The sequence below is a fragment of the Chelmon rostratus genome, chromosome 10 (genome assembly GCF_017976325.1).
Source record: "Chelmon rostratus isolate fCheRos1 chromosome 10, fCheRos1.pri, whole genome shotgun sequence".
NCBI classification, from domain to species: Eukaryota; Metazoa; Chordata; class Actinopteri; order Chaetodontiformes; family Chaetodontidae; genus Chelmon; species Chelmon rostratus.
The window spans coordinates 6337870-6357673 of record NC_055667.1 but is presented as its reverse complement, the minus strand read 5'-3'; the positions used below and the strand labels follow the sequence as shown (position 1 = coordinate 6357673).

The 19804-nt window shown below is 42.8% G+C and overlaps 1 protein-coding gene across 2 annotated transcripts; it reads right to left on the bottom strand.

Moving 5' to 3' along the window:
• Positions 1-1906: 1906 nt before the first annotated feature.
• On the bottom strand, positions 1907-19271 carry plekhm2 (pleckstrin homology domain containing, family M (with RUN domain) member 2). 2 transcript variants are annotated; one of them, XM_041945915.1, is made up of 20 exons: positions 18708-19271; positions 16406-16512; positions 16081-16190; positions 15865-15964; positions 15659-15746; positions 15390-15564; positions 13043-13102; positions 11234-11516; positions 10327-11133; positions 10177-10246; positions 9557-9647; positions 9145-9209; positions 8857-8945; positions 8448-8580; positions 7893-8083; positions 7209-7274; positions 6899-7058; positions 6549-6728; positions 5415-5531; positions 1907-5258 (listed from the first exon to the last, which is right to left on the bottom strand). In XM_041945915.1, exons 1-20 carry the CDS (start codon positions 18765-18767, stop codon positions 5121-5123), a joined length of 3090 nt encoding a protein of 1029 aa, XP_041801849.1. In that variant the 5' UTR covers positions 18768-19271; the 3' UTR covers positions 1907-5120. The 2 variants fall into 2 exon arrangements, with proteins under 2 accessions (XP_041801849.1, XP_041801850.1); XM_041945916.1 differs by lacking the exon at positions 13043-13102.
• Between the last annotated feature and the right edge of the window lie 533 nt (positions 19272-19804).

The window sequence follows — 19804 nt, the reverse complement described above, 5'->3', positions numbered from 1 at the left end:
ACCCACACAAGAGGGTAGACTACAAATAAGGATATTCTGGCCTCTGCTCTTGTCTTTGAACATAATTTACTTTACATTATTTTTTAAATCTGTCCCCCAAGCCCCCAAACTAAAGTATAGCATTGAATCCTGCACTCTTAGATCACGTTTATTTTGGAGGGGGACGGAGATGACTCTACAGAAACACAGCATGACCTGATCAGACAGTGTTTAATAATCATCACTGACAGAGGAGCACTAATAATGTCCCTTGCTCTTCCTTCCCTCCTGAATACTGGCTTTGGTTAAATGGTCTTGGAGAAGCTGCTCCTGTTCTAGAGCCACAGCTGAGACTGTCTTCATTTAATTTACTCCAACTCTAATGTTTCCTTTGCACCTCCCGAAGGGACTCAACCCACGCTATCCGACTTCTCCTCCATCTTTTTATTGATCTGACAAGTGTTTCTCCTCCTTGACTTAATCTTTCTAGCCTTTGCCGAGTCATTCGGTGATTACACGTTCCACTACGTGTGGTTTGTGCTTAGAACAGGCCAGGCACCTTCAGCACTGTTTTCTGTAAGCACTGCATCTCATCTCGTGGTCTCCGTAAACCTCACACTGCATTTTAAACAGTCTGATTATGCCTCCTGCTGCGTCGTCCTCTTCCTGAATTTCCACTCCTGCCGGGAATCAATGTGCCTTTTCCTCCCTCCCTTTGTAGAGCTCTTGAAATGCTTTGTCAACCATCAGCCATTTTTTCAGCTCTCATTGAAAGTCAGAAAACACTTTCCTATAATCCTCTCTGTGCAGAGAAAGCAATACAGACAGGGAGCAGACTAATGGCTCGTTGAAACCATGGTAACAGCACAAGTACACCCAAGGTGACATTATTATGCTACCAAAATAATAAAAATGCATCTGAACAAGACCAGTGGTAACTTGTTGCCCTAGCAACTACCAAAAGATAATCAATAACGCCAGCGAACATAAACTGCTCTGTGCTGTGTGGGATGTAGCTGATAGCAAACATCATCAGCTGTGACGGCCATAAAGTTAACTCAACGATCCTTGAGAAGCCTTGCTTTCGCTACCTGCAGCTGAGGCCTCTGGAGTATTTGTGAGGGGAACTCAAACGTATATGATCAAACCCAAAGGAGACGGCTGGAGAGATTTGATTTGCTTCACCGCAGTTAAGAAGACCAACATGGGATGTCACCATACAGCCTGTTACATCTGCAACTGTCCCTTTAAAAAACATACTACATGGACAAAAGTATGTGGATGTGCATATGATCATTAGGTTGACATGTGTACGTCTAATTCTACAACTATGGCCATCGATATGCTACTGTCAGCCATCAAGGAAGACTTTCCACAAAGCCATTTCTTTATAGACCTGGCTTTGTACACTGATGTGTTGGCTTGTTTGAGCAAAAAAGGGCCAAACTGTTGCCACAAAGTTGGAAGCTCACAACCTCCTGAAATATGATTGCATGCTGCAGCACTGAGATTAATCAGAACTAAGGCGACGTCTTCAAACCATGAAAAACAGCCGCATTCACATATGACCTCTACTGGTCACTGGGAGGAACTGCAACAATGCGCAGAGGACACAGGGATGGACAAAGTTCATCTAAAAATGCGTCATTTGCTTTTTTTTTTGGTTGGAAAACAAGGCTTTCCAGTCGTGACTGCTTAATGGTTTTGTTTGAGGTTTTTGTGCTCTGACATGCTTTACACTGAGGATTTAAAGTACAGAACGCAGCAGGGACGAAACTTTTTGCAACAATCGCTCTCTTACCTGTGACTCTTCTGTCCCTGCTCTAACATGACTGTCCAGGTGTTTTCAGCATGCAGCATTTCACTGGTTTAACCTATAACAGAATAGTAGATATTAAACGCAGAGAAAGTGGTACACCACAGGAGCCATGGTTTTCATTTCAGTTTATTCAGTTACGCTATCCAGTCACAAAGCTTTGTTTGTACATTCATTACCGGTATAAAACCTTCTGGACATGCACGTCTTTATGTGTGAGTGTACAGTTTGTTATATTTGATTAGTGCCCTATTTACAATTCAATAAAACCACTAAACATAATACAAATATTACATGCAGTATACATTAATAAACAAAACCAAAAAGCGCGTCTTCACAATGCATCACTTGGAAGATGTCATCCATCATTGGCCAGCAATGTCTCACATTCATAACACAGCTCAAAAAGTTTTAGCTTTTTCTCCATATACACTTCAAAGGGCACAACTTTTAGCAGTTAATTTTTTCTTGATAATCCCACAAACATTTCAAGTAAGTCCAACTATTGCAAGTGTGTTCTCCCTGGTCAAAAAGGCCTTAAATAATCGACAGAGGGGGAAGATTTCAACTACACAGCCACCAATCCTATTTTAGAACCCACTGAATTATTGAAGGACTTTTATATAAAACATTTTCCAACATATCATATTACTTTGCAGTCTTCTCCATGTGCGCAAAATAACTTCATAATGCTGCACGCAACATGGGAGGAACCAAAATAGAAAAAAAGGGATTTAAAAAAATATTGAATGAGACAAAACAGCAGCAATAAAAAGAAAAAAAACACATGGTGAGTCTTAAAGTTTTGGATGTGACGTACCTTTTTCACCTGAGAGCTTTCTTTGTAAAAGAGCTGAAAATGAGTGAGACCAAGTGGCACTTAGAGAGGCTTAAAGCACTGGTTAATGCTGAAGTGACATATGGATAAGGCTGGGTATCATTTGAAGTTTTTTGATACTGCTGTCTGTTCAATACCCAAGTTTTGATAAAAACTAAACAAAACAGCATTTTTTAATACCTTACTCTGCTGAATACAATCACATCTTTCTTTTTTCTTTCTTTTCATAAGTATATTAAGGTTTGATACCCAGCCCTACATACAGCACATATTTCAACTTGTCTATCAAAAGAAAGCAGAACGTAAACTAAGATGATTGTTTTAAGTGTACAGTGTAAGGCAAATACCCAAAAGAAAAATAGTGCTTCATTTCGTTCACACGAATTGGCCATTTCGTCCAGTCAAGGTTGTCAAAAAGGCGACATTGTCATTGCAATGAGAGCTGTTACGTGCTGACAGAGCAGCAGTGCTCCAATCAGGATTAATATTAATTAATTTAATGATTAATTTATATAGACAGACTGTGATAGGTGCACTGTCATCAACTGACTACAATTAGAAGGGAGTTTGGTTGAGGGTCTAATTCTTATTTCTTCCCCAGGTAAAGCTTTAATACTGGATGATATTACAGGCTATTTAAAAGCATTAATCTGCTAAGAACAGATGCTACACTTGCTCTAGGTTAAAAAGCTATTTAAGGACTTTATATAACTCAAACATGGTCGTACACCACTAAAAGATGATTGTTACAGAGGGATGTTCTAATTTAGTAGAGTGGTATGATGCAAAAATAAAAGGATAAGCCAAGACAACGTGTCAATAACGGATTCTTCAGACGGACTGCAATTCTCACCCATACTTAAAAGGAATTATATGTCCGCTAATGCACACACAAGAGACAATACCTTTAAAATGTCACCACTCAATAGAATAATTTAGTAACGAGTGTCCCCACTTTGTCTAAAATGGAAATAACACAGCACATGATGTTATGATTAACACAAAACCACAACTGGTACCATTAAAAAAACACTAACAATGTGCAAGTCCGCATGGAAGCCTCCACTCGTCTCTAGTGGAGAAAAAGGCAAGTCTGTTGCATTTCCTGAAAGATTTTTTTTTTTTTTTCAATCTGAGTAACAACATTTAAACTGGTAAAGCAAGACGTCAGACAGACGACACAGGCATGAGCATGTCATGTAACAGTGCAAGGGTTAAACATCCACATATTCATCATATCGAGGTCCTCATTCTCTTAAGCTAATGTGACGATAATTCAGTGTGGAGGTATGTCCCGTCAGACGACACACAGACAACCGTCAGTAACTATGCGTTGATACTGTACAAGCGCTGTACATTTGCTCTGTAACTGCACCAGAGTCAGGGTTCAGTAGAACATCTTTTAACGGTTAGGAAGCAAGAAGTGGCTTTTATCTTCACACAGCTGTGTGAGTTGTGCGAGCAGAGAGAGAGATTTATAGTGTGTGAAAGGCAAATAGTGTGAACTTTTTCATGACGTGAGCAAGCAGCAACTGCCCCCTTCAGGTATGGCTTTCTTGATATTTATCATAAGGAGCATCCAGCTTCATCTTTTAAAGAAAACATGAACAATTCTCTCATTTCACTGTGCAGGGAAGCTGCTGGTCATGGATCCTTGCCTTTCTCTCCATTCAGCTTCCTCAATGTACTAAATATGCATTTTTCTAAAGTCTACATCTTAAAGTCAAGGCTTAGAAGACGAAATCTGCACATCAGTGTTCATTTTAAGGTGGAGAGAACAGCCGGACGTTTACTATGCGAGAGAGAAAATTCTCAAACTCAGTGCATTCAAATACTGAGATATACCTGAATGCATCATGTATTGAAGGTTGCTTTCCAAATCTTCCCATGACACAATTACTGTTTGTGCGTTGTACATTTTTCCATCATCAATTCCTTCAGAGCTTTTTTTTCCTTTCTCCATGCAAAATATCACCAAACGTTTGCTTGATACAACATATTTGTTCTGCATTGCTGCTGTTTCAAACAGCTGATAAAGGAATAATGGCTGATAATGTACCACCCGGATCAAATGAAATCTGTCGTAGTGTTCTGCTGGAGGTTCGTTCATATCATTTCATGTGAGAATATTGACTGTTGCATCACTGCGTTGTGATGAGCCACATGTGTTGCTGCTTCTTCAGGAAGTTTTCCTGATAGAAACAGTTCATCAGAGCTGCATCACGAGCTAACGGTGTAGTACAACAACCAATAACCGCATCTGATTGGTCCATCTCAGTCTTTCAGTTCAGAACTCTGAACAGTTTGCAGGGACTGTAATGTCAGAGTTAAATCCATCCCTCCTGGAACTATATCAGACTGTTAAACTGGCAGTCTGTCTCAGTGGCGACCCACAGGTAAAGGTATGTGTGCATGTGTGCCTGTGTGTGTGCCTGTGTGTCTGTGTGTGTGTGTGTGTGTGTGTGTGTGTGTATGTGCGCGTGTCCATCAGCACCAGGGTTCACGCTGGGCTCTGCCTCGGGCCAGACTGTCTGCCCTCTGCCAGGCACTACTCATCAGGGCGAGGGCCTCACTGCAGCGCTTCTGCACAGACGGATCCAACACCTCTCTGTGGGGAAGGTCGACCTGCGTACGTAGTGAGGTCACACATGAGTGTTCATCCAGATGGACGCCCGGTGGCAGTAATTAGACGTAAGATTTTGAATGCTGATATTTGGGGATAAAATATTGCAACATGACTTATTTTTTCCTTAAATGGCTGATTACAGTTTATCCTCCCACCTGGAAAACGGCCTTCCATGTGTCGTCTAAGGCCTCCAGCAGTCGATCTCTCTCCTCAGAGCCACTGAAGTACAAGACCCATGGAGGAAGGAACTGAGTCCGATCTGCTGCAAACTCCTAGAGAGGGACAAAGCGGGAAAAAGCCCAAAAGGATGGTTAACATTAAAGGTCCTGAACACAAGATAATTATGCATGCTACTAATCCCCAAGTTAGCTAGCACAGTTTGTTGAGTATAAACTGCAGCGTGGCAAATAATGTGTGTGTCTTATGCTAATGATGACTGGGTTGGAGTGGATATACTTTTTTCACATTGGTAAGTTCACAGCTGGTGCTGTCTTAAAGGATAACTTTCGTTTTTTACAACCTGGACCTTATTTGTAGCATCAAATACGACCATTTACTCACCCAGACAACTTTGGTGGCATTTGGAGTCGTTTTGAAGAAATTAGCCCCAGAGGAGCAGCGCGTATATCCGTATGATGTCATTACCGAACGTTGCGCGCTACGAGCAGCTAGCAACAACACGGCTGACTCTGCAGCGGTCAGCTACGAATACGCAATAACGAACCATAGCTGAACCAAACTACAGCTAACCTAGCCGACCGCCTGCTCAGAGGGGAATAGCACCAGCATATCATAACAAAATATTGGAATATGAACGAGTTTCACCGCAGATTATGCGTTATATAGAGGCTACGCATGGATGCCCCGAGTACTCGCATTATACGGATATACGCGCTGCTCCTCTGGGGCTAATTTCTTCAAAACGACTCCAAATGCCACCAAAGTTGTCTGGGTGAGTAAATGGGCGTATTTAATGCTGCAAATAAGGTCCAGGTTGTAAAAAACGAAAGTTACCCTTTAAGTTTTAAAATCTTTCAGTTGAATTACTTCAGCCCTTCACTTAATCTTGAAAACATGACACATAATGGTTTGCAGAAAACATCTGTGATGTTATGCATCTAGTTTGCAAAACCTTACAAATGATATCTTTCCATGTTAGTAACCATGCAATACATTAAGACTGTGTGGGACATAGCTGACACCTGAAGAAACAAATACATTACCTAAAGTCTAATATAAAACCATATATTGGACCAACACTGAGAGGAGTGAAACAGGTGGCCACTCACAATGACACAGTACTCCTTGTCGGCCTCCACGCTAACAGCAGTGACATCACAGATATCGACGCTGCCCAGCGAACGGAAGAAGCTGGTTTGACAGTCCTGATGGCAGGTTAGCAGCTTCCTGTCTGTCATCACCAGGCAACATGGGATACATGGAGTGGGGGCCACACCCTGAGGGATGACCTGCAGAAAAAGTGATTATAGTTTAATTATACCTTGCTGACATGAATGGGGCCCATAAGAATCCATACTGACATTTTGCATTAATTCAAAACGTTGAGATACATGCAGTGTTAGAAATGTAAAACAAATGTTTGCTAAACACATGATCTAAGCACTGTACAACTCCTGACCCCTTTGGAGACAGACTGGCAGAGCAGCTGCATCCAGTCGGCCATGTCTTGCTCATTGTTGGCGCTGAGCTCCAGTGGAGGCCGGTCTGTCAGGATGACCTGGAAGGCGTGAGGACGCTCTGTGCTGTTTGAGCGACGGCAGCCTCCACAGTGCTCTCCTCTGTTTCACAAATCACAAATGTAAATAATAAAATGAATGATGGCTGTCATGGCTTACTGGGCCATTTGGGTTGTTAATACCTGTGCTTTCCTACTGTGACAGGTCAAAATGTCTGTAGGGAAAAAGGACTTTCAGCCAGTTGAAGCTTACCCCATAGTGACTGACAGCAGAGGCGTCACATCAGTCCTTTCTGCATACAGGTACAGAATTCCATTGCTGCAAGAAAACAGGACATATATTTATATTCACCTAGCCTGAAGCGTATATTACATAAATATTACATTTATAATACATTATGTGCTTTACAGCATGCATTGATCTGTAATGATGCCAATGTCAGTCACACAATTGTTTTAAACCATTCTGGGCAGGTTGACCCTCTAAGGGCCACCACTGGCCATCATTAAGCCATTCATTGCAAGGGATAACTGTTACTGTTGCTAATGTAATAGGAAAGACCTGTGGACACATTGGCAGGAAACCTGCTGGACAGAGCTCAGGTTGTCGTTATGTCTGACAACAGCAGATGGTGAAAGGAGTGAAAGCCAAAGAAAACATAACTTCCATTATTTTTGCCATTTGTAACTAAAGTTAAACTGTGAAGTAGTGAAGCAGGTTCTGGGGATTGCAGTAAGTCTGATGCACATTTCTTCAACACTCAAAATAGTTTTTCAGGAATACAACATTAGATATCAGTCTTACATACGATAGACATTACAATTGGAAGTAACATGACAGACAGACAGTGTGTTATATGGACCCCTGCCAACTTTTGGTAAAGTAGCACACTGATTCCAGCTGAAAGGGGTACTGATGTGTGTCACCTGCCCGTACCTGAGGCACAGGTAGCAGCTTTTCCACAGCTCTTTGCCCAGGTAGGTGGTTCCAGACCGGTACTGCAGAGTCCCCTCCTTGGTGCTGAAAGTTACTCCAGCCATTGGGGGGCCACCCTGGGTCGAGAAACTCATATCCATGGGATCCTCCCAGTGGACCAGTGAATACAGCTTTATAGACACTTCAGACACCTGGAGAAACAGGCAAGTGTCAGTTTACCACTGCATTGAAAGATGGCCAAAGAGTTGGAGAGATGGAAAAAGAACCTTATATGCAGAGACTCCCAAAGAAATCTACACTCACAGACTTGAGTTGGGTTTATCACAGTTTTCAGATGTACAGCATACAAATTGAATTGAATATAATTTAATTTAGTTGTGTCATTTTTCTGGCTAGTGTCAAATGCATGGAGAAAATAAAATGCTGTGCATCTGTCAGTGTTACAGTCTGACAGATATTGGCTATGAGTTGTGACAACAAATGTCTTGTCTTACAGATTTTCCAAAATGATTCTGTTCTTCCACTGCAGTTTCAAGCAAAACAACATGTCTTTACCTCACACTGAGATTCCTGGGAGACAAACTTAGTGAGAGCCAGTTTTTCCATTGTAGCGTCGGTCAGAACAGGGGGGTAAGGAGGCTCACGACAACCCTTCACCATGGCTGACTTGAGCACAGACAAGAACCAGCTGTAAGTGAAGAAGGATAGATGGGATGAGGTCACAGGAGAGACTATCAATCATTCAATTTTTTCTATAAAGCTCGATGTCAATATTCCTGACGTAAAAGATTGCAGATATTCATATGAGTATTACAGGCTTTAGAGGTGTGCATGCTGGCTCTTTGCATGCGGACACAAAGATGGTGGCAATTAATGCTGGATGCCTGGAGCAGTTCAGCTATTCAGTCTTTGGATTTGATCCAGTGTGGAGTCAAGAGTATAAAGAAACATGAGGTACACTCACCAAGTCAGAGAAGCGTCAGCTGTGTCCAATAGGAATTTTCTTCGTCTGTTGGTGCAAATCACCATCACAGTCTGTTGGTCCAGGCCCACCTAAAGGAAAACACCATTACTAACTTTGTTAGCGGTCACATCGAGTCTACATGGGTCAGACATATCATGTCATTAACTCTACACGGATCACACTGAGGACCCAGAAGACTGCAGATTTAACGATGGTGGTGGTGATCTGTGTCAATGAAGCACTGCACATGGCAGAAAATGGCAAACCCATGTTGTGGATCACACTTACTGAAAGATAGTCCAATTCATTATAAGAAACAGCATCTTCTACTGTGTAGGGCTTCTCTGCTGCACCTGTGGAGGAAAACAAACTTACAACTAAGACATGCAGTGAACACAAGTACTGTAGTGTGTTTTCTGCCTACAGAAAAGCCCTTTTTAAATGTATTCCTCAAACTTATGTAGCTCTTATGGGACAATTACGATTGTAGAAACTTCCAGAAACCCAAACGCTCAAGGTTGCTAGTACAGGTGGACACTGGTCAAACTTTATTCCCTAAAGGTTGGAATTAGCAGATCCATGCTTGCTTCCCTTATTGTGACTCCCAATACCAATATAACAGTGTCCCAACTTATGACTGCGCTGTTCCAACCCTTACTAACAAATAAAGCCAATGCATGCTGGGTGTTTAGCCACTTACCCTTCCTAAGCAGGTAAATGTAACAGTCGGTCAGCAGCAGGTAAAGGGGCTGCAGGTCCCCCTCCATATGGCCTGTAGTCATTCTCACCATCTGGAAAGAAAAAGATAATTTCTTTCACATGCTGGCAACTTCCATATTCACTTGTCTCAAATTGTTCTAGTCACTAGTGATGGGTTCTGACAACTGGACAGCAGACTGCAGCACAGTGTTGCCTCATCATCATTTATCACACACCAAAGCAATCTTCTTAGAAGCTAATAGTGTTTCGTTTTTAAACAACTGACACCTACAAATTACTACAACCTGAGCAGAAGCAGTTGGAAGGCAATTGGCAAACTGAGCCTTGCAACACTTCCTCTGAACAGCAGCCTCCAAACCACATCTTCAATGTTAAAACGAGTCAGGCAAAACCAAAACGATCCGTTTTGAGATAATCAAATCGATATTTCTGCTTGTTAAAAGGCCGTGACATCACTGTACTGACTTACTTGTCTAGATTTTATCATTCAACTGCTCAGGTTACGGCTGAGCCCTTAAACAAATACTAAGCACATACATTCACATTTTGTCCAAAGAATATAAAGAACAAAGTAAGAATAATGAATCTGTCTGTCTTCACCTTGAAGAGCTGCTCCTCATTCTCTCTGAACACGTGAATCATGAGAAGAAGCAAGTGATTGTTGTCCACCCTGAAATATGAATAATGAACAACATTAGACACACTTTAAACAAAAGTAAAAGAAAAACCCATTTTGTAGAAACTCCTTACTTGAACTCTGCAGGATGAGAACTTTCTGAGGGACTGAGCTTCTCCTCTTGCAGATCTGCTTCCTCAGTTAATGCTTTCTTGTCTTTTTCCTGAACTTCTTCTGAGTCCTCCTCCCCAGTCTTCATGTCTGGCTCCTGTCCTGCTGCCGTCTTTGCCTCTCCTTCATCTTCAAGGCCACCTGAAAGAGTCTGCGACTGGCTATGCTCTGTAGAGTCATTGTGGCCACCACCCGAGGGAGCAGAGTCTGGACTGATGGGGGTAAAGCAGCATAAGTCTGTAGGTGCAGGAGAGGCCTGCAGGAAATTGGGGCTTGTGGCCAGAGAGGAGACAGACGTCTCTCCTGGGGCTCGGTCAGGTGGCTCGCCCCCTGAATCCTCTCGAAAGGGCTGCTGTGCAGGAGGCTCCGGGCCCTGGCCACAGCCTCCGTTGTTTGTCCCTCCCAACTCCTCTGAGTGCTCCCAAGCCCCCTCTCTATCCAGAACTCCGTTGAGGCGGTCCATGACATCACGGAGGGGCTGGCCCACTGTGTCCATGGAGGTGTCCGTCATCTCTGGGAGCCGCAGGAGGCCTTCCACTCCGTCCTCATCTCCTTCCTCCACAACCTCCGATCCCACCCTGCTTCTCCTCGACTCAGCGTCGGCATCCAGCTGAATTACAGTGCAGTTTAACGAATCCACGTCCTCTGAACCCAGGAGGCTGTTGTCCAGGTCCATGTGCTCAGAGGAGGCAGAGTTGTGGATGCTGCCGCTGGAATCTGTAGAGCCCTTCATTCGTCGCTTCTTGGCAGGTTTCCTTCGTCTGGCCATCCTGGAGGACCAGAATGGTTAGAAACAGTGCCTCCACCCTAATTCCATTTGATTAACAGATCAAATGTGAGCCTACAAGACAGAAACTGTAGCTACTGTACCTGATGACCTCCAGGTCATTGTTAGCATTCTCCATGTCATCTCCATTGGTGGTGACGCTGTGGCGGCTTGCAACGTGAACCGGAGTGACGTCGGCTGAGGTGTTGGTGGTATTGGTGTCTGAATCCTCGTTGAAGGGGTTGTGTCTGGACGTGGGGCTGTTTGGATGAGCCGCTGCCTTCACTTTGATAGTGCCGGCGGAGAGGACCACTGTGTCGCTGATGACTGTCTGGGGATCAGAGCCACTGGATCGCGGGCAGCTCGCCTGGTCGGTCAGGTCACCCTCTAACATGAAATCAAAGGCTAGGAGTTAATATAACAAGCAGCACTCAGCAACACAGAACACACACAAGAAATACACTGAGTTTTTGGCATAGTCTTGTCGGTACGTTCTGTAATAAACATTTAATTAAAAAGTTAGACTGTAGAAAATATAGAGTAAGTAGAGTAGAGTTGTTTCTATTAATACACATTCTGGAAGATTTACTTTGTTTTCATCACAGATAGAAAGTTGACCAACAAGACAATTACACAAAAACTTGTGTATTTCTTAATCAGCTTCGCACACAAATAAATGTTAGGGGCTGCAGAGCTGTTTGTAGTTCTTTGGCAGGGTCAGAGAGGCACAAAACGCGATGCAGAAGACATCCAGTAGGTACACAGGCAGGAGCTTTCTTTCCAGTGGCACAGGCCTCAGTCAGGCATTACTTCTGCAGCTAGAGATGGGTCATTAACAAATATTTAAAGAATACTGTTTGCAGGAATGAGCCTTTTTTGTATGCATTGGGATGAATCATTATGTAGACTGAACATGATTTTTTTTACAAATTAAAATTTAGACCATGAATTGAATAGTCAACCAAGACGACAGACGTGTGCATGTTCACCATGCACAGAGCAGCTTACTGCAAACAGATGCTGTAGGAACACACTCACACTCCAGTTGAGCTGACCCAGGCCAGTGCCACATATCAAACAGGAAGACATTACAAAGAAACGAGAAACGATACACCAGACAAACAGATAACACAATGTAATAGAGGCTGACGGAACATGGTGAGTACCAGTTACATCAGGCATTTATCTTGCTGTGGTAAATAATAAGGCAGAGTGAGCAGTGGGATCATTGCCCAGATGAGTAACACATGCAGAACATGACAGATGATAGTTCCATAAACCCCCCAACACTGAATTTCCCAGTGAGCCAAAGCACTCTGCTTCTTCCCAAACTCACCTGTCAGTTTATTGTGTATGATAACACCTTGTTCATTTCCTTGTTAGTTAATTTAACTCAGTTAGCATTCAGAAAAAGCTTTACTAAAAATGTTTGAGCACTGTCGTATTTTACTGGAAATCAAAATACAAATGTGTGGCAAAAGAAGGCTTTCTGCTACATCAACCCTCATGCTTCATGGGGAGGTTTAGGAGTACCTTGTCCTATAATGGCAAACACAGATGTGTGTACAATAAGAAATTAAGCTACTGGCGTCCTATTTAATCTTCATCAAATCCAGCTATACAGTACTCACAGTCGCCACGCACCTTTAAAGCCAAATCCACATGCTGTCTAAATGAAGCCATCCCCAAAAGTCAAAGCACTTTTATTTATGTCCCTTGATAATGTTTGTTTTCATTACCTTTAATCAGCAGTCTTTTGCACCAGCTAACTGTATTTAACATATTAACATGTCCATTACTGGCCCGAATACCCTGCATGCATTAAGCACAAACTGTGGGACGGCCATGCCAGGTAGGAGGGAGGGAGGGAGGGATGGAAAAGTGGGAAGGGGAGGGGTTGACCAATGTCCCACCTTCCCAGTCTGCACTTGGCAATGACTGCAACACGGGGAAGATGTCACCGAAATCATAATCTAAAAAAAGGAGGGATAACATTCAGCATTAGAGAGAGATGGAGTGGAGAGAGGAGATTGAGACAATGGCACAGAAACAGAAAAATAACATGACATATGGCAAATACGAAATAACATAAATGATGGGGGAGGAAAAATAAGACAGGGGAACTAAAACAGGAAAACTGAGTCAGTCCTTCGTGGAGAGCAATGGGGAAGCATTCACTGAGTGCTGCAATCACCCCAGTGAGAACATTCTGTAACCATGAGCCTCTGCACGCCAAGTGATCCATTCGATAAAATGCACTCTGGTATTCGTGAGTCACGGGAGTCTGCAAAAATCAATCCACCTTCTGCTTCAACATGCCATTAGCTTGACATCGCTGTATGAATTTGTGCCAGTGCAGTGTATACTTTCACTCCAGTGGTGCCTGATCACATCATAAATCCAAAAATAAAAAAAGCTGCCGTTCAGCAAGAGTCCACAGTGTCCAGATCAGAGGCATTTCAAGACACAGCAGCACATAGAAGTGAAACTAAATATCTGATGGGGTTAAATTAAAGGGGAGCCAACGATGATTCAGAATTCAAAGTCAGTATGCGTCCAAAGGATTGTCAAACTAGTTGGTCTGTGTGAAGAAGTGAAGCAAGGGATCAAACATCTGAGAAAATCAGTGCGTTCAGCCAATCCTAAGGATCATATTTTAATGGATCAGTATCTTTACTATGTTTTTTCCACATCATCCAGCCTCTACACTACACTATACTTTGCTACATATGCAGTTAAAATCAGTGTGTGGTAATTAGGGCTGTCAATTAATATTCTGAATTGGAAACTATATTTGAATTGTAAAAAAAAAATCCATGTATTCGATGAAATTCGTGAAAATTAATATGTGAGAGAAAAAGCAGCACCGCCACGCTGGCTACACTGAAACCATGCATGACACACAGGAGTCACAAAACCAGCTTCTATTATCCTGTAATTACTGCTTTTTTTTTTCTTTTTTTGAACACGGGAAATCTGTTGAAGTCAGACATGAAGTCTATGAAGATGTGGAAATGTAGATGTGAACATATTCTGGCCGTTTCCCCCCCGCTGCTGCTCTGATGCCCATGTTTTCTCTCCCCAATTTGGTGAATTAAGAGTTTATTTCAATCAATCCAGAGTTAGTGATGATTGTTGGAACAGTGAAAAGACGAACCGAGTTTTGTTAAGTCTTATTTCGGTTTTGCCGTGTCTGAACACATGATAAAATGTTTCTGTGAATGGTGTCTGGTGGCTTTGGTGAGAGCGATATAACAGCTGTTTCGGGGCAAACAAAACAGATATTACTCTTTAACAAAAATGTATCTCTGTGGGGATCCTTTCCAGACTCTTGTCAGACACTTAATACAACAATCTGAGCCTGTCAGTGACAAAAGAGACATTTTTAGTGGATGTACATTGATGGTGCAAGGCAGTGCTCTAGTTCAATACTGATGATGATGATATACTGGTAAAGATGTTCGAAAGATCACTAACTCTAGATGAGTTATATAGAAATACACTCTTAATTCATTGAATCAGGGGGATGGACATCAGAAAAACAACGTCAATGATGTGTAGAGCCGGAGTATTTTCACATCTAACTCAGGAATTGTTTTCACCTGACTTTGTGACAGGAGAGACAACTGAATACTACTTTTCCTTATCAAATGTACGGATGTTTTTACAATGCAAGTATGATTTCGAACTTAGAAAATTTGTTGACAGCCGTGGTGTGAATGTGAAAAACAATTTGTTCACACTGGTGATTGTGTCTGTTCTGACACCCGGAATGATTCAGTTAGCAGCTTCTCGTTTTTAACCGGCACTTTTGTTGGTCCAAAGGTAAAATTGGCTGTTGTCAGGTGTGTGCGCTCTCTGCAAGCCGGTGTTTTTACTCAGCCGAAGACTGTTTCACCACTGTACAACCCTCAAGTGCCTCCGTAGTCCCAACAATACAAACAGAGAGATACGCCTTCTCTCTGGCTGATTGTTTTGAGTTGTAAATTTGAGGAGTCATGCTCCCAGTTTGGCTTTCTTCATATCAGTTCATTACACTGATATCATATCAATTCAAGCTTATCAGTGTTCTGAATCAGGACCTTGAGAATGTGGATCAAGAAGCATGTGGAAAAATAAGGTGGGCCAAATTTAGAAGCCTACAGCTGTTATCTCAATGCGTCAGATATGTATTTAAGCAACATTTAGATAAATATAAGCACTGGAACGGGCCCAATGAGAAAGGACTTGGATTGGGATCAGGACATTACTACTGCTTACCTTCACTGGAGGGGGCTATGGCGCTGTCATCCCACTCCAGGTTGGTGGAGGTGAGGGAGGTGAAAGAGTGCAGAGATAAGCTGTCTGAGCTGGGCAGTCTTTCCTCAAAATCCAGCAGGTTGTGGGGTTTGTAGTATTCTGGCATGTAGGGGGCCACGTCCAGATAGGGCACGTCCTGAAACAGCAGGAGCCAACAGGAACAATACAGACACGCTGCTAACATTTAGGAGATGAATTTCTCTTGATATTGTAATAGAATGTGCGCTAACCAGCTCCAGATCAAAGCGAATGAACTCCAGGCCGGAGACCAGCGTGAGGAAGAGCGTGAGGTGGTCATGACTGCAGACCAGTGCATTCCTGGCAGAGAAGAAAATCAGCTGTCACAGACAAACACTTACCACAAAAATACCTGAGCTTATCCATTTGTTTTCTAGCATATAACGACAACTTCAACATGTTAGATCAGATGACTTACTTGAAATAATACTTCTGTAGTAATGCCTGGTTCTCCTGGAAGAGGCGCAGATAGCTCTCTAAAGAGCTCTCACTCAGTGCAAGGTACAACCATGCACGACCTACACAGAAAAGAGATCTTTTCTAAGCAAACAACCCACTGAACACTGAACTTATACAGTGCCCCCTAAGTACTCTGCACGCAAGTGTGTTTGACTGTGTGACAGGGGTGTCTCACTTCGACCAAGATTGGTTGCTATATGCTGAAGCTCATCTATCTGACGGACAGCCTCTCTTCTGGTGAAGTGAAGGACCAGGACCCAGTAGCCTGAGGAGATGTCCTGCAGCCTGCAACGTACAAAATCATTGTGAATAATAATACATAAGCATGTGTGTTTTGATGGTTAACATGAAGAAACATGAGGCTTGTACATATGCTGAAAATCAAGAACAACAGGATTTATTACAGGAATTCTTGCATGACCAACAAAAACAAATCAGATCACAATTTGCACTGTGCGCCTTTCCTGCTTTCCAGTGTAAAATTTACAGCAGCCTCTTACCCGTACAGCAGAGCATGGTCAAGGTGTTCACAGAGGCGCTGCAGGACCCGGTCGTGATTTCGGATGGCTGGGGTCTCATCTTCACAGGCTGCAAAGTAACTCTGCAACTGTAGAGAGAGTCATGGTTTCTCTACCATTTGTGTTGCTGGGGACATGGCAATTTTAACTCCAATTCCAGTTACAAAGCTGCTACTATTTCTGAAAAACTTATTTTTAACTTTCAAATCGCGGATTGTATTTAAATCATCAGAGAGGGCAGACCTTTAAAATGATTCCTGACAGTGAGGTTGGATCCATTAGGACATGGACTTAGAGAGGAACATTTATTCTTTATGTTGCATATACTTGAAACCAGCTGCAGTTTAAAACCTTGGTGGCAATTTACTGTTTGTGCAGGATGCAGCATGCTGGGTACATGGTTACCTCTACTAGGTCATTATACTGTTCAGCCAACCTGGCATGTTGAATGCTCTTGGAGGAAGCTGGTGAAAGAGTTCTCACCAAGCATGCCAAACTGGCAATTATGAATTTACTGTAACACAAACAAGCCAAGCAATGGAGTTCATTTTGGGCTGTAGTGAATTTCTAACCTGATGATCAAGTCATTTCCTTGTTTTAGCATTGCAGACACTTGGCATTAAGGAAGCTTAGTGGTTTTCACATTAATATGGAGGGAACACTGATGATCATCAAGGTTTAGGGGAGTACAGCAGGACAAAGATCCTACAGTGTAACATACAGTCAACAGAACCAAAGAATTTAGTGCCAAGCAGTGGAATGTTCCTGACCTAAATCCAACGAAGAATGAGTTTTACTGCTGTGGCCCCAGCGTGTGGGGACTCCTTGTATTGGAATTTTACTGCTGAAGACCAGACTGAAGGCAAGAAGCACATGAGGCAAGCAGTAAGGGAACATGGCTGCAGCACGGAGAGCGACAGAGCATCAACAGGGAAGAGAACAAGTGCCTGCTGATGTCTGTGGGTTGGAGGCTTAAGCCAGTCAAATATGATTGTACAGGATGTGCAACCAAGTATTTTTGGTCCCCTCAAATCAGGGGACTATGTATTTAGAGGTCACAATTCCCACATTGTTCAACTGATGTGGATTAAATGAGTGATGAAACGGCGCCACATCTATCATTATAGTCATTCTTTAACTTAAACTTAAACTAAAAATTTAACTCTGAATGAATTACACTGCAGTATACCAACACATACAAAGTGCAATGTTAGCTGCAGGCGTTTACTGAAAAGTACCATTTGTTGATGAAGATGACGCAAAGTATATTTCACTGTGGTCCACTATCCTACAGTGACCTGCAGAATCTACTTGAGCTTAACCCCAGTACAGGGTGTTGAGACACTGAGGCATGACCGACGCATGTGTAGGCCCGAGCAGCTTTGAGGACTGTAACCCAAAGAAAGTGAATTTACATCCTGTGACTATCTTCACATGACTAAGCAATGTTTGTCTGAGGTAAACTCTGCACACTGTCTTGGAAGCATGAGGCCTACCATTCATGAGTACTTTCACTGTTCTACAATAAAGAGATAAACAAGCTAATTGGAGTAAAAACGTAGATCAATGTGGAATAATAGAATGGAAGCTGAGAAATAAATACTACTGGGTTCACTGCTTTAAACATACTAAGGGCTTTCCAAAGCAATCATCTGATTATGGGACTGGTAGACTCTTAATGGAAGATAACTGACAGAAAAATGAGAGAGCCCATGCAACAGAAAAACTGAAATGCACGTTTGTGGAAAGAGAACATACAAGCATGCAGGGAGAGGAGGGAGAGGAGGAAGAGGATGCACTGCTGTCATTAGGAAGGTACTTTCACAACAACATGCATGGTTTAACCAAAAAACCCTTACATATTTCATAACTGCAATGGTAATTCGGAACAAAGATGTATTGGATAACCCTAATGTTGCAACTATGTGCCAGCGGTGTGGTTGCAGGTGTGTTTACAACACATGCGGCAGTGAGGAAACGCGGGTGAGTTGGGGGGGGGGCTTGGTGCCACTATTGTCCACCATGGACAAAAACAGAAACTAGAACATGACAACCGAAAGCTGCAGCTGTAAAACATAAGGTGAACTGTCAGATTGTAGGGAAGAGTTTCTATCCGTAAGGGCAAGGCCCTTCCATGACGGCGGGCTGGTAATGTTCCCCCGACTTGAAAGTTGCCCTCCTTGGCGGACAAAAGATGACCTATCCTAGCTACAGTTATTCAAGCATGTGAAAAATAAATTCCATGACAGTATTTATGTGGACTGACCAACCGGACAGCGCTTACCTTCTTGACAGAGAGGGAGATGTTTTCCAATATGCGATCCTTTACTTTCAGCTGATCCATCACTGGTCTGTTGGCAGCTTACAGCAGACTGTCAGCTGACTCCTTCAGCAGAGCTCTTGTTTTGCTAAAGCTAACGCCGCCCGCATAAGCTAGCTATCATTATCTTGTCCTCCAACGCAGCTGGCTGCTAAACTAACGACACAGCTTTGGCTGTCAGTTGTATACACTGAATGTGACGGCACCGCTAGTTCACAGCCATCATATTAACGTCTAACAAGCAGCAGGAGAAGACAACCTCTGTCAGCGGATCCGGTTAACCAAGTAGCGTTTGGCTAGCTTCGCGTTAGCTGCAGCCGCTTGACTTCTCAGCGCTAGACTCAGGCTGAGGGCGGCTTACAAGTTTTAGAGTCCAACACAGATAACTTTCAGCAGCAATTTCGTTTCTCTACGGTTCATTACGGTTAGCTACTGTCACCTACTTTAAGTTACCTTTTAGCGTATTTACTTATATAACCAACTACATCAAAGTCACGGATACCCGGGTTACTTTGTGTGCTAACCCGACAGCTCTGAGTGTGAACTCCCGCAGTCAGTGGGTCACGTCACTCCCTCAGAACGCCCTATTCGTGGGAGGAGTATATGGGCCGAACAACGTTCAGAAATTTGACAATTCAAAGTTTTTTTTTGGCTTGTTTGTGCACAAACGTAGTATATCGTGAAATTTGACTCGACTTGAAAAAATGAGAACTAACTTCTGAAATCGGCGCGCGTGCAAGGCTCCATGTTTTAACGTACTCATAAATAAATCTGCTTTTTGAATTGCTTCACACTGTCGGTCTCATTCAGTGACTGCATGCACCAGAATCACGGGAAGGAGGCTAAAACAGTCTGTAGAAGTTGGACCTTTCTTTGGCACTTATATTACAGGGTAGGATTTATGGCAAGTGACCGGTAGTTTATGAATATTATTTGAGTCATGTTATGCACGTCTCGCTTTTTGCAAAGATGCTGCAGACTTAGATGGCCATAAATTTACACTGAGTTCGGCGCAAAACACTCTACGTACTAACTACGCATTTTCCAGGACAAAACACCAT